We start from the raw sequence: 22,564 nt of genomic DNA, 5'->3' as shown, positions 1-22,564 counted from the left end.
AAACTAAAGAGAGGGAGAGAGAGAGCGAGAGAGAGAGCGCGACTGTACAGGGGTGTGTTCTTGGTAAGCTCCTCAGAGGTGGCGAGGGCTGTGAAAGGCCACATTGTCGATGTCAAGGCCCGTCAGCATCAAAGGGCTGATTCAGGTTGTAAGCGGAGTCTCTCTCACTTTCTCTTTGTCTCTTTCTTTCTCCCTCTCTCTCTCTCACACACTCACACTCACTCACTGTTTCACTTAGCCCCCGAGGTCCAAAAAAACACCATGGTTTGCTGCTCCTCCTAACAGCCAAAGAACAATATTTGGATGTAATATATAAACTCAGAGTGAGGTCAGGGGGCACACAGTAGCATGATTCAGTGTGTAAGTGAAAAATAAAGTGAGGTATTCCTTGTTCCCTGAACTCCTACTTTACTTGGACACATTCTCCTTGGCTCGTTCTTGAATGATGTTGTTAATTTAAGTAGAATTATTTCTCATATTCCCACTCGCACTTACCTCACACCAACTTTGCGTGAGTGCACATTTAGGTATGTAAATGATATTGTCCTTACGCCTCATTTTCTCTTCTTCTAAAAGCAAGAAGTAGAGGAGACCACGCGGGCTTACCGAGAGCGCTAATTACACCCGAAGCGCATTATACTGGTGACTTCTGTGCACACACAGGAGTGTGTGTGTGTGTGTTTGTAAGTGTGCATCGGTGTATGAATTAGGAAAGTCAGACACCAGGAGCTGTGCCACCATGTCAGGATGAGATTTAACGAGCTTTAATAACGAGCTTTAATGAGCTTAATTAGGAATCCATGCAATCCCCATGGAAACCCCTCAACCTCACAGAACCCAGCTCTGGGTCTGAGGAACTTTCAATTGGATTAGTGTGGCTAATGTCACTGAGACGACAACAGTGAAAACAGTGCTGGAGGGGATGAGGATGAGGAGAAAATGGAGGTAGGATGAACGATGGGGGGGGTTTGGGGGTGGTTGGAGAGCAGATAACCAGCAGAACCAGTAGGATTAGTGTCGCTCAGAGATTTGTCTTGTACACACAAGACCAATGAGGACACGTTCCCACATCCACACCTTTTTTCACTCCAGTGATAATTGTGCTTCACGCCTAATTGACTCCTTCTTATGCTCACTTTTTTTTCTATTTTTGACATTTCTCCCCAATTTTCACCTAAGACACAGAGTTCCACTGTACTACTTTCGCATTCACTGTGAAATCAAATGCAAATGTTCGGAGGGGAAAAAAAAAAAGAAAAAAGAAAAGCACATGCACAAAAGGATGAAATGAGTGGATGCACATTGCTAAACCATGCCAATACAACAGCTTAAGGTAACAATTGATTAAAAACATGCAATGTTTTAAGAGGAAAATACGTTACAGATGACTTTTCTGGTCATGTAATCTGAAAATGTGCTTAAAACTGTTGCAGCATTTCAGGGCATGCATAATGTCTTTCACCTCTGTCCTCAGTCCGTCTCTGCTAGACGGAGGATCAGTTTGCCTTGCGGTCACCACAGGGAGGTTCTGTAAAGTGCAGCCCGACAATGACGGAGTGACCTTTCAGATAAGCATGATAAAGCTGCCCATCCCAGCTCTTCCCTGTGCCTCTTCTGTTATTCGCATTACACACACACACACACACACACACACACACACACACAGTGAGCGTGCACACGCACACGGACGTATCTGATGACCCACTATCTGACAAGTCCTCCCTCAGGGATTTTTAAACATGCACACAAAGTAGACCTCTCCTCAGGTAAAAGATCATGGGGAGTCACCTGGGAGGCAGGATATCACTGGACCCTGTGAGCTGGGAATATGGGGGGGGCTGAGGTTAGTGGTTATACAAAGGTCACGAAGGGCTCTCGGACAACACAGTGCATCTATGTACGCAGGGAGGTCGTCTTTCACGATCAGTCTGCCGGAGTCTCCCATGCCCGCAGCAAGTCCCTTCGCGGCTCTTGCCATATGTGGTTCCCTCGCTTGCCTGGATTCTTTGTGATGTCCTGCCGTGCTGCAAAGAGTCTCGGGCTCATCATTATAAATCAGCCTGTTTGAGGGAATAAAATTTTAAAGAGCTTCTCCCTGGATTCAAAGTGAAGTCTCCATTAGTGAGGCCAGGCCAAATGGTTGCTTGCATGGCAACACACAGCAAATCAACACAACAACCCCTTTAATCACCCTCTTGGTCCTTTTGTTCTCCACTCCTCTCTTCCTCCCTGCTCCGGGCTGTCGGGTAAAATTCAGTTAAGTCTTAAAAGGAGGAATATTGACAAAATTGTTAAATTTTACATCTCCTGATTAACTGTACACCCTTACCGCTTTATCTGCTACACGACGTGAGAATATTTCCTCGAGATGTACTTTTCCTAATCTTGCATACTGGAACAACAGGCCAAGACTTCCTGATACTGAGTAATGACTAGTGCGGCAAATAACGACTATTTTGATAGTCAACTAGTCATTGATTATTGAAACAATTAGTCAACTCATCGGATAATAAATCACACAATTACTCATTGGCTCTCTTTAGCTACCGACTTTTTCCATTTACCTTGATTATGTGCAAAAAGTCCAATATGTTGCATCCCTATTGTATTGTATTGTATCAGCATAGAGCAAAGGAGATCAGTGGGCAGGAGAAGGGGAGAAGTAAAGCTCATCAAATCACACTGGTCTGGGGCACAAGGGCAGTGTTGATGATAGTGCCATCGCCAGCAGGCAGTGGTGATAAGGGCAAAAACAGAAACAGGGCCTCACAGCAGGAGGGTCCAGAAGGGCGCTGATTAGAGGACAAAGACGCAGACGCAGCACGGACAGTTCAACAAGTATTTAAAGAGGCGCAATACACACATGCACACACACACACAGAGTTTTTAGACACAGACGATGACATTATTTCATGTCAGCCTTGAGGGAGAAGTGAACTCCTCGCCTCATCCTCCCCCGTCTTGATCGCTCTGTTCTTGGCCTGCTGCACGCCTCAGGGGCCAGCGAAGGCAGCGATTAACGACAACGGGGAGAGTGTGTGTAAGTGTGTAAGTGTGTGTAAGGCCTGATCGTTAGAGCGGCCAACTTGTGTAATACAATTACAGAGGCTGCAGAGAAACTGCTAATGTGCACGCAGGCAGCTCTGTCAGATGGATCAGGTATTGAGTTTTCTATGCTTAATTCACTTTGCAGCACACACACGGGTGCATTAGTTAGATTAGAGTAGCGGGAGGGGACGGGAGGTGGGGCCGGTCTACCGCCGAGCCAAGCAGATTTGTTTAGCGGTGGTTGTCAATTACAACCCTGACCCTTGCACTAAATGGCCGCTCATCCCGTGGAGAAAAAAAAGAAAAAGGAAAGCAGACAAAAGCGAGACGAAATTGGTAAAGACAAGGCCATTTGCTGCAAAAGATAACAAGTGGCATGTTGTGGAGTAAACAATGGTCCGAACACAGGGCGTAAGAATACACCAATAAAACAGAGTGCAGGGGGTCTGAGAAAGCAACGTGACCATCAGTGAGATTGGTGAGACAATGTTATCACTTGAATGGTGCATGTAATGGGATGGTCCAAGGCCGGCAGTAGATGGGTACTTAAAAATATGAAATGGAAAACAAATTATTTGATTTGCCCCTTTTTAAAAGTCATGAGCAGTTTCAGTGACTGATTGTGGATGCAATCGCTCATAACCATTTGCCCTTTACAGACTGCATTGTGCCACGCAGAAGAAAAAGACATACACACATCTGCACGACAATGTTTGATCATTGTACGACGAAAAGGACCGAGTGAAGTCTGTTTTTCCTGTAACCCACTGTTAATCTCGTAAACACATAGGCACTTTATGTGTCCCTGTGTCAAAGTGGAGTTGTTTTGAACTAAAGTTGGAGCCACTCGTCCTGGAGGGAATTGGACTCGGGACGACGCAATCATAACGGTAGTTAGAGGGGCATTATAACTCTCTTCCAGAGATGATAAATAAATTTAATCTCACAGCAGCAACCTTTTCTCCAGTAGCTAAATGAGCAGCAGAAGGGGGGCCGCAGTTTCTACAGTAAACACCTCTCTCCCCATGTAAACACGTATAATCACAACACGATGGCCAATGCAGCTCGACTCGTAATTGTATCACCAAAGCGAGATGAGTGAGTTTCAGATTATTGCTGTTTGCAGCTGATTGAATTAAAATGCCTGCTTCACTCCCAGGAGACCACCCCGATACAAAGGACATATATGTCTGCCGCGGCGGAGTAACAAATTTAATCTTGTAAGCATTTACAAAAACTCTTTGTAGGCTCTGACAGCATTTTTCTTTCCTTCCGTCTTGACACCCACCCAGCTCCTTCTAACGGAGTGAGGGAAGCGGGCCAAATGGAAAGGAGAAATGAAGAGTAAAGTTGGATGTGACAGGCTGTGCCATGAAGACATTTAACTGCTGATGGATGTTAGACAGCTACATCCCCTCATTGTGACACATCCATCAAAGGCGCTGATCACTTTTGTCCACCCACTTGTCCCGTCCTTGTTATGTGCCCGCGCGTGTGTGTCAGAGCCGCTTTGACCAATCCATTCGACTCCATGACCACTGACCAGACAGAACAGCGTGTTAAACCAGTGACCGCTGACGCTCCTTGGATTTGATATGCTCTGTTGAAATTCCCTAGACGGCACACTGCACTCTGTCAAGTTCTTATTTAAACAAAACATAGCAACAGAACAAAAATCGAAGCGGCGGTGTAAATATTCCAACAAGGAGTGTTTTCATGCTCTCACCCTCAAACCCCATCCAAGTGAAAACAACTGCCAACAAGAAAAATGGCAGTCAAAACCAAAACCAGGTTGTTGCTGGTATCTGGTGTTGCACAGCAAAGCAACACAATAAGGCTCAGATTACGCTGCCAAATTTCCCCAAAATTCGGGGAATGCAAATGCGCATTTCAGTCGGTAATGCCGCCGAATCCTCGACATGTTGGTGTGTTCAACATTGTTGTATTTGTTTACCAGATTCTTGCCTCGCTTCCGTGAACAAAACGCCACACAAAGCAGCCCAGAATAGCAGTGGGTTCATTTGCCTCAACTGTTCATCCCGTTGTACCTGCTATCTCCATCTCATTTTCTTTCCTTGTCTCTGATTCCTTTTTTTTTTTTTACGAGACTCTTCATTTTTCTTGTATCATTGCTTTTCTTGGTTGAAACCCTGTGCGGGAGCAGGCTGCTAAATAAAACATTTAGCCTTGTAAAAACAGCAATAAGCCAAAACAGTACCTCGCAGGAAGCCATAGGAAGTCTTTGCAGACTTCCTATGATTTACTAATGTGGGGGTTTCTAAATGTGAGGATGATGGAATGTGTGCAGTCGGATTAACAAAAAAAAAACCCTGATGAAGACTCATCAGGAGGTGTGATTTACCAGTGCACTGCTCCTTCCTTTACGCAGCGGACTTCACCCCGCGTTGGCCTCGTCCTCGTCCTCGTCACCTCCACAGTGTAACCCCCTCTGCTTTTACCTGACGTATCGGTTTACCTCACGTCAGCCTAAAAACCATGGGAACCCCTATGCATTGTGTGTCACCACTGAATTATCGGTTTCCGCTGCACATGGTGCAGCATATCTGCAGCGAGCCATTACGGAGTATCAGTTTACAGTGAGTGTGCTGACTCCAGTGCAGCTGGTGCACTGTATTGTGTGGGGTCACAGTTTACAGAGGGCTGGGATTAAGAGAAACAAGCCCGTCATCTTACTGAGCTCATTTTCTTTCTAAACGGAAATCTAATCCATCACTTTGAATTGAGAGGAAACCGTTCTTCAAAAGCATCCACTGTGTTAAAAAAACAAAAAACAAACAGATGACTATGGGTCACCAACAGATTCTGCACTAATAATGAGCTTTTATCCTTAATTTGGATAATTTCAATCTTAGGGAAGTTCAAAATATACAGCCTAGAAGCACAGCAGACCGTCTGTAGTAATTACTGCACGGTCCAGCAGAGGGTTGCTGTGAAAGTAGAGGAAACATGCAAGCTAAACCATCCTCTGAGCAGACTACACGTAAGCGTCGGAAAATCAAAGTGTGGAAGTATTTTGGGGGATTTTACACTGTAAAAGACAAAGTAAGGAAGAAATCTGCAGAATCACTTCTTAGCTCAGCTGTTCGTTCCACCCAGTGAAGCGGGCAGCAGAGGCATCGCAGACGAGGCAGGGCAATGAGGGATCAACCTCATGTGACAAACAGCAAGAGTTAGAGGATTTAATGATGAACCATTAGTCGATTATTAGCATGAAGAATTAAAGTGCTTCAGAACGAATTCATTCACCAACAACATTGGTTTGTCTTTTCGTTTGCGTGACATTTCCCTGGACTCGCATGGAAGCGAAACCAGTTGTAGCAGTCTCTAAACTGCACTTGTGCCAGGACTCACAGCGGACAGTGCAGCTGCAGCCGTGATACTGCTCCGCGTGGATTACTACTTTCCAAACGCTCCCAACGACTGAACCTCTGTGTATCACAGTGACACCTGTGTCGTCTAATCCAGAGTTTCTCTGCAGCCGAGTATTTGCTAAGCGATTGAATGTCATCTAAAGCCTGATGAGGCTGATTTGAACAGATTATCTGGCCAAATTATCCTGGAGGGCTTGATATTTATGACTGAACAGCAATTGGGAAATGAGCAGAACCCTGCAGTCACCAATGAGAGTGAGCGGGGGATGAACATGAAGGCCATCCACCGGCGTCGAGAGACGGTATAGAAAGAGGACAAACTTGTGGATTTATGGCAACAGTGTGATTGCTCGTTTAATCCGTCCTGCAGACGTATGTCTGGTTACATTCTGAAGTCACGTTAAATCACGCGAGTTTCTGTGAGATCCCAAATGCCCGGAATCTCCTCCCTGAAATCGTTTGATTAAACGCCAAGTGCGCGGTCCTGCGTCTTGACTGGACCGTCTCGTCTGTGCTTTCTCAGGATTAAAACATCGGTGCGTTGTGTCTGTGGTCGCCCACGTTTTTTGTTTTTTTTCTTTTTAAATCAAGTCAGATTTGAAAATCCTCCAGTGTGGGACAAGCTTAATATTTGTTCCAACTCGATTCTTGGCTAAAGTGACAGCGCTAATCCATGTGCACAATTACTAATCATTCATCATGCTCCGTATAAATAAGAAACGTTATATTTAGCTTGAAAGGAGATTTGGAAATGCAGAAATTGATCCTCCCCACTATCGAGAGCATGTTCTAATATTTAAGCGGCCTGGTATTGCATACATGCCACATTGTCTGTGCCAATATTATGGGTTTCATGCCTGAACAGAATGGGGAGCGTGTGTAGGTTAAACAACAAACAAGAGTTGTGTTTACTGTAATTCAGACATTTGACCTGGTTTAGAAGAACTCTGCGTTTTTTTTTTTTCTTCCTCCATTTCAGAGCAATCATCACAACAACATCTATTATTCACCTTCTGCCTGGTGTTTGGTTAACTCGTTGAACGGAGCAAACGCACAGCTGGAAGCTCTCATCAACTACCGATCCCGTACCCAACTTGGAGGATTTGCATTTACTGTGCCGCGCGTCTTCGCCTTAATGAAAACAAGTGGGAGCACTTTCATCCGACGAAGACCGTGACACAGAAATAGAAGTGCTCGTCTTTTTTATTTTCCCATCCTTTCTTGTCACGGCGTCATGTAGGACAAGCGGGGGGCCGACGCTCGGAGCTCATTAATAATTCCGACATTTACAGCGGTGAACTTTCGGAGCTGCCATTATCAACCTCATCGCCACAGTTTTCATTAGATGAAGAATGCATACAAATCATAGACAACACATAACAGCCATTTAGTCTCCACATGGAACCCCCCAATTTTACCGGATTCAAAGATCATGGAGAACAGAGGAGTAAGGAAAAGGAGGTGTGTGTGGGGTAAAAGAGGCACGCACACAAATCGCAGGCAGCTTCGACAGTGTGCTTTACATGTTAGTCATAAAGTAACTCTTTACTGTGAGGCTTCTGTCTGGGCCCCATTTAAATTAGACCTATTGAGCTCACCCCAGTTAATGCTGTCTGCCAGTACTTGGGTCGCCAGGGACTGATCATGGAGATATGGCACACACACACACACACACACACACACACACACACACGCTGTACAAAACACAGGAAAGTGCTGACACCCAACAGCAATCTCAAGTTGCGAAACCATTACTAGTCTCACAGTAACAAAGCCCTAAACAAGGAAAAGAGGTCACCCAGTAGGGTGTTTGGGTTGTTGGGAGTTTGGTGGTAGGGTTGGGGTTGGGTGGTGTAACTCTGAGCGTGGAAACACAAATGTTTTCCACGGTGCATGTCATGATTTCCACAGTGTTTTGTAGAGATGTCGACAGAGCAATTACATTAAAAAAAAAAAATCCACACAAATACTCATTCATTACACGCCTGCAATATTCGAGCATCATTTCAACAGCATAGCTTTTTCAGACGTTGACAACAGAAGTCAACTGCTCTTGACAACAGAAGTACATGGAGGGTTGCAGGGATTATTCATACAACCGTGCATACCAATTGAGAAGCTTTAATTTAGCACCTCATTTAACTCCGTAAAAACAACAAGTTTACAGGCTGGCATTCTGACACACATTTAATTCTGCCCTCTGGTAATGGCTTGTTCTGTTTAAAAGTCTGTCTGGCAGCTTGGTAGATAACAGATGGAAGAAAAATGAAGGGAATTATGAGAAAGATTGATTTCCTGGGGATGAATGGTCTGGTATAAACATAGATTTATCTGAAAGAGACTTTCTCAGACTCTGATATTGTTGAACAAACACACACACGCACACACATACACACTGTCACCATATTACATGCAGCAAGCTAAGAAAACAGGAGCACACTGAGTTATGCCAGTCAGACTGGAAATATTTTACGAGGCGATAAGAGGAGCCGTGTGTGAGGACACAACAACAAGTTTCCCCTCATTTCCGAGACTTTAATGAATGAATCTATTGGTGGGGAATAATTATTTCTAACAAAAATAAACACGAATGTGGCAAAACAAAACAAAACCAAACCCTCTCATCACGCTCTTTAACTGCCGCCTAGTAAAAAAAACGTATTACTTTAGGAGAACAATAAGAAGCATTGTCCTTTTAGGCATCTCAAGTCCATCTTTAAGGAACCAGTAATGTAAACCAGAGGCAATAACTCCTCTTGTGGCATCTCAAAGCCGACACAGGAATGAAGCAAGGGGAAAAAAAGAGAATAAAAGGAAGGAGGCGGGCGGATGGAGTCCCTCATTTGAGCCCCATAAAATACAAGAAGGAACAAACATTTATCTGTGGTGAGCCTTTCACTCGGATGCTTTAAGAGCACAGAAATAACAGAGAGCAAGATGCTGATAAAGTGGAGACAGGAAATGGGGAGCTTGGGTCTCCTGCTCTCATGTTTCAGTCGGGACCAGTGGTCCTCTACTCCCCCTCCACACTCCCTCGCTCTCTCTCCCTCTCTCCCTCTCAGTTCTGCTGACATACATAGACCACAACCCTTCCCAACCAGACATTAGTGCAGTGTCTGGAAACTACCAGCCCTCATCACAATGCAGAGATGTGACACGTTCAACAACAACAACCAGGCAAACGTTTCAGTCGGCAGGTTTATGAAACGTGTGTGGGGCTTAGCAAAATATACGGCAGCTTGGCAAATGACTTATTACAGATGAATATTGTTCCTTATTCTTCAGGAGGGTATTCATAGATTTGCTTTAGTTCCATTCCACTAGTGGAGCTCCGGCTCTGAGCACAAGACAGGGCAAAGCCAGGATTAAGGGTTTAGCTTTGTCAATCGGAGTCAGAACAGAGGGGAGGACGGCAGCTGTATTTCCATTCCCGGAGAGTTTACTTGATTTCCATGGAGGCATGAACATTCAGGTGATAGGCAAAGCCCCCACTCCGCACGTGTGACTCAGGTGTTATGAGTCACCGCTGATAGCATCTCACTCATTACTGCCTCAGTGGTATGTTGGCCTTTCTCATCCGACCGGAACATATAGACTGGCTTCAACATCAAAGAAGCCCCGGCAGAGCAGACAGAGCAGAGGATTGAATAAAAACCCTGTAATGATGATTTTTTTTTTTTTTCTTTCTTTAAAGAAGTGTCTTTGAACGATCTGATCATCCATTAAAACTATAACATCCTCAGTTAAAGGAACTACTTGTTCAAATGGAATCTTGACTTCTCTCCAATTAGCTTTGGGTGTCTTTATGTGCAGTCTGAGGGCAGGAAAGCTATGACATCACAATAGTTCTGAACAATTCTAAAGAACATTGGCTGCGGACGCAAACAGGACGTGGTTGAAATGTTTGCCGTACGGCCATTTTGATTCTTTATAATCAGCGCTCTTGTAAACTCTATATGAAGTATAAATTATAAAGCGCAGCTTGGGACCGACCATCCATTTCCCAGGTATTTAAAGGATTGACTCTGACTCGTGCTGCTTTCCCGTTGCCATCGAAATTTAAACTAGAATCCTCTCAAACCCTTTGGACTGCATGCGGGGCATGTTTGGTCTAAATTTTCAGCACACCATCAGAGCCTCTCTCAACTTGCTGTGCCATATTAGGCTTGTGCTTGCTACGTAATACTTACCATGCTCCACGCTGGGCCCCAGAACCAAGACTGCGGGGAACACGGTTAAGGGACATTGGGGAAATAACAACGTTCCCACTGACTCTACCTTTTACCACTCATCAGCATTTTGAGCTTTTTATAGTGTCTGTGTGCATACAGCCTCGCAGCAGCATCTCAAATCCCCCCCTTAACTCTGTCTATTTTGCACCATAATCCTCTTTACTAGGTAGAATAGCACGTATGGCAACAGTACAGGACGTTCATTTTTTTTTGCTGTGTCCACAAATGGTTACAGAAGCTAAAGTTTAATCAAATATGAATAAATGCTGAGGTTAATCAAAAAGTTAAAAAGCACATTAACTATACACACACACATATAGGTAAACTTAATTTGCTGCTGGTTTTTTTTAAGTTATTCTTATTTACCTATGTGCGTAATGGCATTCCTTTGACTGATTTCATGTCAGGCACACAAAAATGCAGGAAGACATTAGTGGTTAAGCACCAGGGGGGAGGCCATGATGCCAAATTAAAGGGCAGGAGTGGAGCATGTACTTATACTCACTCATGATGTGCTCTGTCAGCCCGGCTGCTTATAATGGCATGAGAAGGGCCACTTAACTCGTAATCACTTCTCTCCCTCTCTCTCTCTCTCTCTTTCCCTTTGGCTGTGTCGTCCTCTCTAGCACCCCCCCCTCCCCAACCCCTCACCCCCTCCCAAACCCCTAAACTTTTGCGACTGTCAGCTCTGATCTCTAATCATAAATGAACTGTAGATCAAGACCAGGGACAGTGGTCCCCACCCCCCAATCCCCCTTGGCTGGGATCCTGTAATCACAGGGCTCTTGGCTAAGAGGCCAACACGCCTTTGAATGACAAATGACTACACCTCTAATGCATCAGCCAACTTTGAAGAGCCATTTTCTGGCAGAGGGGCATATCACAGGTAGCAAATCAGGTCACCACCGCCACTGTCATTATGTCCCGCTCTCATCCAGTCATGGCCTCAAAAGTGCCACTCTTTAGACAATCATTTTCATTTTTGCCCTTTTGTGGTGTAGAAAGCAAAAATGTGCATTTTGCACTTACCCTACGATTAGAAAAAAAATGTAATTGCAAAGTAGAGACGCACACTATCTTGGTGGTACAGTACACTGACACACAGGTCAGCCATTCTGGCACAGGCTTGCCTATCAAGTGTTGCTACTTGTGCTGGTCCCTGCTAATGGACTGCTAATAGAAGTGAATGTTGCACTTTGAAGCTCCCCTGTAGTTGAGAGTGTCACACAGGGTGATTAATGACACACTCTCCCTCCCTGCCTGCCTTGTCCATCCCTGTTCTCACTCCATATCTTGCCCTCGCCCCTCTCACCCCATTTCCCATCAACTCTCCCTCCACTTCTCACCCTCACATTTCGGTTCCCATTACTTATTTTTGCGTCCTTGCACTCCCCTGTTCTTATTATTATTATCATCATCATCATCATCATCATTATTATTATTATTATTATTATTATTATTATTATTATTACTATTACAACACCCCTGTTTTTCCCCTTCCTCTGTGGAAAGAATAGAGATTATAGCGGCACAGGAATCTGGAATCGCTATGATGCTCCCCCGAGAGTCGAGTTTACTTGCAAAACTCACTTCAAAAAACGTCTGCAAAACAAGAGCAACAAATAAGAAACGACAAGACGACCTCCAACAAAAACGTTGAGGTTTACATTACTGTAACAGCAATTATTCCACTGTGCTGGTCAGAGAGCATAAACATGCAGAGGAAACACTTTAAACACTTAGGAAAAAAAAACAAAAAACACTATTCCTGGTGCAGCAGGGCGCCTAAAATCCTCTGTAACAGCCTGCTGAGTTTACACTGTTCTTGTACACAAATTAAAGATGATGCATTCTGGTGGCTGCTTAGACTAAATATCTCCAAAGTTGACTAATTTGGGGCAGAAAGCTGCTGCATTCAACTGGACCTCGGCTACAGCGGCAGCAATATTTGCTCCTATAGCAGCACGGCACACAGTATCCTCACACACATACTGGTTGCACAACTGTTCCCCAACCCAGAATAGCACAGTTTGCTTTTAATAACAATCGCATGTGACATCTAGTGGAGCAGGGAAGAGAACTCTACAGTCACTTTTCACAGTAATTATCACTCACTGCCACATCTGCTGTTTAGCTAGAAACCAGCATGCACCCCTGATCCGGCTCAGCACCGCCAGACCATACTGTCCACACTGTTTACTTTGCCCTCGCTCATCACCTGCGCAGAGGGGAGCGTGTTACGAATCTTAATCTCGGTCAATTACCAAAAAACAAATGGCTTGATTCTCAGTGTGATGCACTGCCGGGCTTATAAGCACGTGGCAAAAAAGGCTATCAGAGGAGGGTCATTTCTACTGCTCCTTACACACAATGCGCTCATTGTGCATATAGGCCCCCGATAATAGAACGACCGCAATGACTGTAAAATTAGTGGCCCCCGAGGAGCCGGTTTTCAGGCCACATGGAAGCCGGCTAGAATAGTAATGACAGAAATAACATTTTCTAACATTTACCTGCACTCGTAAAAGCAGCATTGAGATCACTGTAAAGGAGAGTCGAACGCCCAGTGTCTCACTGTGCCACGATATTTCAGTGCCCCACACACACATATACAGTATATATGTATGTATATATATATATATATATATATATATATATATATATATATATATATATATGTACACTTTAGCTTTTTCCCTCCATAAACAGCCCTCAGAGGACACATCATCAGAAAGCGGAGATGAGGCAGAGACAGGAACATGGCGTGAGCGTAAAAAGAAAAACAGAGAAATGAAAGCAGCAATGTGGGAAAAACTTAACTGCTCCTCGGGAAAGCAAGCACCCATGGGTTGAACTTTCAGAGTAAAAGCTACTGCCTAACCATAAAAACATCAATATGTACAGTATAAATATAATAGGCCACGGTACTTCCTTGATTCCTTAAACTGTTTGTCTAATATTGAAGGGTGTCTCCGAAGAGCAGGCCTCGGTTTAGAAATCCTCCTTAAACCCGTGTCTACTTCCCACTCAAGCAGAATTAATATGTGAAATCAAATAAACAATATATAGCTTTCCCCTTTACTCAATTTTCAGATCCAACCACTTTTGTTTCTCAACCAATATTTTTGTCCCTAGATATTCCACAACACTGCACATGCTTTCCGGTGCTTCGCCGCCCCTGCTTGGAAATACCAGAAATTCATCCGTTCCTGCACTGGAGGGTTTCCAATCAAGCCGCTGTCACAGAGCTCTCAGCTACCTCTCATGAAGCTCCCAGCTTATATCTGTCTCAACCTGTCTCCTTTGTCAAGAGTTCAGCAGGTTAATGAGCACTCTCATTTCCCAGCGCTCACTTCTGAGAGAGAGTGCAGTGGCCTGGGAGCAAGTCCTCTCAAAGGCAAAGTCCGAAAGTGAAAAAAAACAAAACAAAACAGACGTACTAGAGCAGCCGGATGAAAATGCACAGTAAATACAAATATGTCAAATGCAATCAAACGACTCCCCAAGAATAAATAAGGGGATGACGTGATGAGCGGCGCCTGGGTAAGCGAGCCACTTTAATCAGCAGTTGTTTTACACCGAAGAAGTGACTCTCCTGTGATTTGGAAATGTGTAGAGCTCATCACTGCCCAAAATAGCCGAGGCCCATTAATTAGACTCAAACAATGTTCTCCTGCTGTATCGACCTCCTAATGGACAGAGAAGGACCTTGTTCGCGTTCCCATCCAGTCAATGACACAGGGCTCCCCGGGGGTTTTGGAATGGGTATTATGTCATCTCACTCTTCCCTTCAGAAACCGGACCTGTGCTGTTTTTACTCTTCCTCTGCCTCTTTTGCTCATTAACTATGTAGGAGTGAGATGAAGGTCTGGAGCTGCTAGATAAGGTTACTCACAGGCCCTCATCCCTGTCTAGGTTATGTGCCCGGACCACCAATTTGAGCTTGTGTTGCTCTTGCATGAGCAGCAAAGGCTTAACCTTCAAAAACAAATTATATATATATATATATATATATACCCCCCAGTCTGTCCCTCTGTAACTCAAAAAACCTCCCCATCTCTCTCCCGTCTGCATGCTTCTCAGCCACACTTCACATTTCAGAAACACCAGCCAGACCACCAGCGTTAACTCCACAAGCAAACACACCCGGCAGCATCTGACGTGCATGCACAAACGCATGGTGAGCGTTCCCCCTGAAACAGATGGGTTCTTCCCTGGCTTCCCTTTGTCTGACAGACAATCCCCACTCAGGAGAGAGCAGATTAAGTAAATGGCTTCAGGTGCCGTGGCATTATCTCTGTGTTCTCCATAACTGACGGCAAGTGCGGTTCACAGAGAATATCTGTCAACGGACGACTCTTCTCGGAGGGGGCTGAAAACACAGTGCAGCTTTAAAAAAAATATGCCCGCTGAGTGATGCTGACAAATTTAAGTGTTTACAAAGAGAAGTGTTTCGGCTGGAAATGAAAAATGCTAATTCCTGAACTTCATCACTCCATTTTTTTTTAAACATAACATGCCTCTCCTCTGAGCCAAAGGTCACGACTGTAATATCCAACACACAGTTTGAGTTTGATATGAGGACGTGTGTATATCACATTGTAGAGTTATATCATTCATGACTGTCAAATCAAGATCAGGACAAATTCTGAATGACTTGACTGTGAATGGCTGTGTAAACACGGGAGCTGAGAAGAGTTCATGTACTGATTGAGGGAAGTTATTTCATAACAATGACTATAAATTATACATAATAAGTTATATTTACATGGATGATTTCAGTGCAGAACAGAAGCAGTGTTTCCTAGTTTCCTTGAGAAAAGAAATGTGTGTTTTGGTTTTCAAAATGTCAGCTGTGTGTTGTTGTTTTTTTTTTACAAACAAGTGAATTGAATGTATTTAGATACAATAGTTAAAACATGGTGATTTTATTGTCACCCCTTCTCTGGATATTGACATTATGCTGCTTATTTAAGTACATGAACTCTAATTCACTTCCATAGCATGCCTTAGTAATCTTAAATTCGTCATTGAATTGTTCATTTAGACTTTAATGTGTCACATATTTATATAATTCAGTATAAAACCCGACAGCGCCAACATGTTGATCACCAATAAACAGAGATCAGATTCATCTGTGGCTGTCGCTCACGGGAGTTTTACGCAACTTTCCCCGACATTAAGTTCACGAGGTCAAGAACATGCGTTAAACTTTTTACCTTGAGCCACTCCGACATCCAGCAGGAGAAAGAGGAACAGCCAGGACACGAGCATCATCTCAGGGGCAGATCTCTGCACTCCTCTTCCTCCCTCTCTGTCAGTCCGCGCGCCGAACCCCATGATGAGGAGTCAAAACTCGGCTCCGACGCGAGTCCCTGTCTCTGAGATATTGCGCTCAAATGCACGCAGCGGCCAAATATTCAGCCCCCCTGTCTCCTCCAAGAGCGCAAACAACAGATCTGCGGGTGATATATCCAGGCTGCGCTCGGCGTCTTTTTTGCAAACATACAAAACTGTGGCAGTTTATGGATTAAGAGTCGCGCGCATCGCCCTCCGCAAGGTAAGATGTTGCATTTAAAAGCTGCGTCCGTCTGCGTTTCCCCGGGAAGCCTCACTTGGTTTGTCAAGAAGTGTGGAGCGACGGCTTGATGGCAAATTCATGCTCCAGTCCAAAATCAAAGTCCTCCGGTGAGTCTCTCTCTTTCCCTCTGGGTGTGTGTGACACCTTTCACGCGTGTGGGAGAGTGAGTGTGTGTGAGCGGTGTGTGTGCGTGTGCCGCGCCTCGCGCTCCACTGACGGGACTGAGCTGGAGGAAGGAAAGGAACAGTCTCTGCGGGCTACCTTTCTCCTTCAGCCAATCCAAGTGCTCCGTCAAGTGGCGGCGCTGCATCAAAACCTGGCCCGGACAGAAGCAAAGGAATGGATGGCGCTTACACAGCAACACTGGCACAATTATACAGTTCTTCAGTTTTATACACACACACACACACACACACACACACCAAAAAAACTATGATCACAATTCTGACAACTTAGAAACTCATGTATCAACACTCTGACACCAAACTGCTTAACTATGAACACAATTATTTCTTTATTCTCATTAGAAATAAAAGTTATGCAAATCTCGTTTAGCTCACTTTCAAAAACACATGTTATCCTTTTCGATTTTCTTTGTAGTGTTGGTGAAATGACTGAGTTTTGCTACACATTACATGATATAGACTGTGTTTTATTTACAGAGGCGTGCACAGTCATTTCAGGGGCAGGGACTCAAGTGGAAAAAAGGGCACCCCGCGTAATTGTTAACCCTTTAACACCTAAGCCTTTGTTGCTTATTTTAACCATAAAAAAGTTCAGTGCTTCTGTCCATTTTTCCAGAATAATTTTCAATATCAGTTATTTACAATTTACTGCATGTTTAAATAGTGTATTAACAATTTAAAATGAAGAAAAACTAAAGGTTTTATTCAGAAAAAAACACTGTAGTTGTACATGAACACTAGATTATAAAACGTTTGAAAATCATATTTTTCATAATTTCACATCACCTGCAATGGTGTGAGTGAAATTACCGCAATAAACACACATTGATTTTGACGTGAAACTTCCCACCTTTCAGAAACTGGTGGAATTTGCTTGATAGCACAAACCGTTACGTAGTTATGGTGATGCAAACGTGTCGTCTGCGATACGTTCGGTGTTAAAAGGTTAAATGGGTAAAAAAAAATGGTGCAAAATCTTGTACTTGTTTATTTATTTTTGATTAATAGAAATATTAAATTCGACAATGTTCTATAAAATTACTGTTAAAATAAAAGAACTCGAATTAGGGCTGGAGGATTCGCAACATGAGAGGGAATGGTCATTTTTAACATAATTATTTTCGTTTTCATTTCAATAACATATTCAAAATAATTACTGTCTGATATTTGTGTAGATGTATGAGAAATAAAGATGGTTTCTTAGTCTGGACAATACGACGTGTACAGATTAGGACAATATTTAATCTGAAATGGTAATTTGACCCAATTGTTATGGGTATTATTGCACACTTTTAATTGGGAATTGATGTTATAATTGACAGTTTCCAGTTTTTTTGAGTTTTGAGAAACAAAAGACAATGTCTTGAAATGTCTTTTGTTAAAAATTGTTAAAAAACAAAAAACCATGCTGGATGACACGTGCATGACACAAAGGTGACCTGTGTGAGTGGGTAAACAACAAACATACATGCAAAAAAAGTAATTTGGCATCTTTTTCCTGCATGAACTAACATTCAATAGCAAAATCTTCAAGGCGTTTTAACGCTCAGTGGTGGGAAATGAGTGGTGGGTATTATATCATTTACTTCAAAACTACTTGATTGCATTTAATATACTGCATGAACAAAACCTAGATATTGGTTTATACATCTTATACTTAAAGTAGTCAAAATATAATAAAGTAAAATATAGAACTTGCAGCTCTGCAGTAAATGTTTCAAATGCGAGTGATAAATTATTATTCTGCCAAGACCTTAATTATTTTGGAATAGCAGTTATGCAAAAAATGTTTAATAATATACTTTAGTGGTCACTTTAAAAGAGCAGCGTATAGTGTTTCATGAAAGAGGATGTAGGTGGTCGGGCCTCTTAAAAGCGGGGTCAACAGATGATGAAAGTAGTTTCTGTTTTCTAATCACTTGCTCATTTTTCTTCTTTGAGCGTTATTTCAATAAAACCATTTGTCTTAATGAACATTAGAGGGAATATGTTGATTTGGGGACATGTCAAGGAGCCCCAGCTGCATTTGTGTAATGATTCACAGCACAAAGGAAGCAGTGACTGTAACTGCTTCATACATTCAATCCCTTTTATTTATTTGTTACGAAGTGCGAATCATCACAAACCGGGGGGAGATTTTGTCCACACTGTACTGAGCGCGCACGGCAAACAGGTGTTTCCGCCTCCCCGGGTCACTCTGTGTATTTTGAAAACATAAATCGTCATTAAATCAGTGCAGGCACTGCAACAGGAAGGCATAAATTATCCGAGTGGGTCATGCACTCGCCCATCGCTTCAGCCTCTCTAATTGTTATTTAGAAGTAGTAATAGCATGTCACAAAACCGAATCGATATCTAGTCCAACCTCACAGCCATAATCATCAAATGCACACACACACACACGCACACACACATGTTACTTTGCAAGGGGGTAAATTTGTTCTTGTGCTTCTGATAAAAGTCTGATTAGTAATTACATATGCATGACAGATGTCTCGGCAATGCCCCGGACACTGTGTGATTAATGTGAAATATGTGCTTGACACTATCTGCGGCTAAATGAAACATGATATCTTAAAATATGAATCTAATTTAAGAAGCACGGTGTTCTCCTCCCCTCCGTCACCATTTTTATTTTAATGTGCAACGTTATCAATGGCAGCTGTCGCCCTGATGGCATTTCAATTACAGGTGGGATACGAGGGAAAATCGCTCTTATTCTTGACTCGCACTCTTCCAGGGTGGGAGAGAGAGAGAGAGAACACGGGGATTTTTAATGTATTTCCCTGCATGTTTTGCGTGATGGTCCTGACGCTGTCACTAGCTGCTCGCATGCAGCACAAACCCAGCATTTCTCGAGTCGTGCTGTATTTCTCAACTCCTCCATCATCCAGCTGTGGCGATGACTCACATAGCTCAATTTTCCAGTTCTTTGCTGAGTGGAGTGGAAAGTGGCGTATTCTGCTGCTGCTGCTGCTGATGCTGATGCTGCTGCTGATGCTGCATCCAATTCAGGGTAAAATAATGTGTACTTTCAGAAATATCCCCCTACATGTGGATGCTGTACTGAGTCGCCACTGATTTGTGGCTGGTTAACTTGAACAAGATTCGCCGGCCTGCTTTGAAATCTGTCATTGTCCGCTGAGCTGCTAAATTCTGTAAACAAAAACCACCAAAAATAATACAATTTGAACGACTGTCGGCATTGCCGTGTCCTCCTTCAGCGAGGAACAAAATTGAGACGCAATATCCAGCTTAAAAACGTGATTACACAGAACTGCATTCAGCAGAACAGTTCACGCCCACTAGTGACTCCACGAGAATCGCTGTAAACAAATCATGTTTTCATTTTCACTCATTTCTCCAAAGGTGTTATGTCAAGGTTTGAAATGATTTTTTTAATTTTCCGGTGAGCACACTGTGTTGTGTCTGCACACGATGAATGAGAGACAGAGGGAAAGATGTCCTTGGTTTTATCGGACGAGAAGAAAACACCCTTAAAAATTCATCGCTGACCTGTGTAAGCGTTTGCAAAAGGGATTTGAAGAGTGTGTGTGTGTGTGTGTGTGTGTCAAGAGGAAATATCACAGAAATACCGAGGTGTTAATGCCCCACAGACTGTTAACATGCTCCCTTTCAGGAAATAACTCTCATCACATGCACACCTTTGTGAGGGGAAAAGCATTTCACCCCACAGGACTGATGCTAGATGGATGTATTGGTCTCACAGGAAACTTGACACTGAAGTGCATAGCAAACCCAAGAGGGCAAGTCTTTCTAAAATGCCAGAGGAAGTGGACCAAGTGTCTGAATAACCGAATAACAACACCAGGAAAGTCACTAAAATCAAACATCGTAACCATTTTCGCTTTCAGTTTGAAGGAAACTGAAGCCTCGAACTTCTCTGTGTGTCTTATAACCACACTTTATTTTCACATGACTCACTGTCTGAGTCACTCGGCTGTCTGCTTAAATGGAAAAGGATAGAACGGTGACGGAGGGCAGAGAGTGTAGTGAGTGTGTTTTCTCCTTTTCATTTTCTTGTATAAAACAAAAATGTCCCCAGGTTCATCCGACTGAATTTGTGAATAATACGTGTGAAAAGCTGATTATTCTGTGTCACACTGCTGCAAGAACGAGCAACGACGCGGACTTGGTGTTATGAGGGACCGTTTAAGCCAGTCAGAGGATGCACACAGCTCTGAAAAAGCTGGGAAAGGGAGGAGTGAGAGGAGATCTGCACCAATCACATGTCACAAGTTCTTAAAGACTGGAATCTTCAGGGCAGCTAATGGCGCTTTTCCACTATACAGTTCCAGCACAACTCGGCTCGGTTTGGTATCGCTTTCCATTACTATAGTACCTCCTCAATGTGGGCGGAGTCATCCTAGCACATGCTGCATAAAACGGTCGTTTTACACGCGAGACACACAAATGCAGCCCTTTGACTGAATCATTTGTTCACAGAATCATTCACTACTTCCTGCATGTACTTTGTCTGACAGTCACTGAACTGAAATATGACGGAAGGGGTCGTGATCGTGATGCTAAATACACCAGACTCCTCCATTAAATATTGGAATTTCAGACAGTCTTTATTAACTGATCTACAGTTGGGTTTGATTCTTGTGTTGGACGTCGCGCTCATGACTCGACCAGTGACCACACTCTCTGACCAATCAGTGGCCGGCAGTCTGTCGACGTCATATTTAGTATTGGCTCAGCTCACTTGGAACCTCGACAGCGCAGGTACTTAAAAAAAAGCCCCAGGTACCAGGTTATAGCACTAATGGAAAAGCAAAAAAAAAAAAGAGCTGTGTTGTTCTGGAACTGTATAGTGGAAAAGAGCCATAACATTTGATAAAAAAAACAAACTTTTATGTTTTCAAGGATGAATTGCAATAACCTTCCAGTCTACATCTTGAAAACTCAGATAACATATTCTAGCTTAAGATGTACTTTCTGTTTCTGTGCTACTTCGGGGCCCTCAGGCACACGGGACTGCAGGCCTCGCTCACACTGAACGGCATCAAACTAGTGCATGCTAGGCATTGGCACGAGTTAGGGGGTTTCCACCCGTGTGTCATCGCATTCCCCTGTGCAGAGCCATATAATTTAACTCTCACGAGTTTATCATCATTGCAGTGTAATCAACTGTTTCCGAGCCCCCACCGTCCCACCCCCTCTTTCTCTTTGTTATGTTTCTCAGCACAGCACATGTCAGACAGCCCACATCCCTGCTGTTAACTCACTGGACCTCCGTCTCTCCCATCAGGCTGTGGATCACTTAGACACAGAGACACACAGTCAGCCAGATTGATATAGGCAGACAAACAAACAGAGAGAGATATGCGGGCAGACTAATGATAATGCAGAGGCAAATGTAATGCAGTTTTCTATGCGGGGCCCATTCTCTAACTACAACCCCCCCCCCCTCCTTTTCCATCACCACACACATACACACAAATAAGCCTCGGCTTCTTTCTAATTTTAAAGATAAACATCACGGAGCGAAAATGGAATTGGAAAATAATCACGGCTATAAATTAAATCACCTTTTGGGGCCCATCCTTTGTCCTCCTTCCACAGAGTTACAGGTAGATGACTGAGGTTACTTCACAGGACAGAGAGGAATGTGAGTGATGACAAGTGGCATAATATGGTAAAAAAGCAGTGATTTGGGGCAGATTTTTCTTACAACGGTGAGCCAAAGAGAGACACTGAATGGTAGAGTATGTGCCACATAATAAAGCTGCTTTCCATCGCTTTGGGCACATTTTACTGCTGCTCTTGATATCAGTATTAAAAGTGATTTGTAGCTCCATATGTGGCAGGGAATCAAAACTTAATTTAGGCAGATAAAGATGCCATTTGGGAAGGAGATAAAGTGCTGCATCATGGGAGATGTGTTCCCCAGCCTGCTCTCAGCTCCTCACCCGAACAGCGCCCTCAGATTTACTAGCTCTTTTTTCCTGCTCCATAAAACAGCAAATCTGCTCGCCAGGCGACACAGGCAAATGTTAATGGATTCATTTGTCAAGAACCTTCCACTTATTTACAGTCCTCTTCCATTACCGCCGCTCCTCCTGTAGGAGAAGAACCAGTGGCCAAAGTCAAAATATCGAT

General features: G+C 43.6%; 1 protein-coding gene across 4 annotated transcripts in view; it reads right to left on the bottom strand.

Annotated features, from left to right (window-relative positions):
• The window catches only part of unc5cb (unc-5 netrin receptor Cb), a 134,775-nt gene that overhangs the window by 88,925 nt on the left and 23,286 nt on the right, over positions 1 to 22,564 (bottom strand). For 3 of the 4 annotated variants that reach the window (XM_044012116.1, XM_044012118.1, XM_044012119.1), the window contains exon 1: positions 15,892 to 16,448. The exons of the other annotated variant lie outside the window; for it this stretch is intronic. In XM_044012116.1, coding sequence (XP_043868051.1) covers positions 15,892 to 16,012 — 121 coding nt within the window. In that variant the 5' untranslated portion in view covers positions 16,013 to 16,448. Of the gene's footprint in view, positions 1 to 15,891; positions 16,449 to 22,564 lie in introns of those variants that run through there. 4 annotated transcript variants of the gene reach the window in all.

Source organism: Solea senegalensis, linkage group LG21 (assembly GCF_019176455.1).
Source record: "Solea senegalensis isolate Sse05_10M linkage group LG21, IFAPA_SoseM_1, whole genome shotgun sequence".
Taxonomy (NCBI): Eukaryota; Metazoa; Chordata; class Actinopteri; order Pleuronectiformes; family Soleidae; genus Solea; species Solea senegalensis.
Note: the sequence above shows the minus strand (reverse complement) of the source record. Positions and strands in the feature narration are given on the sequence as shown.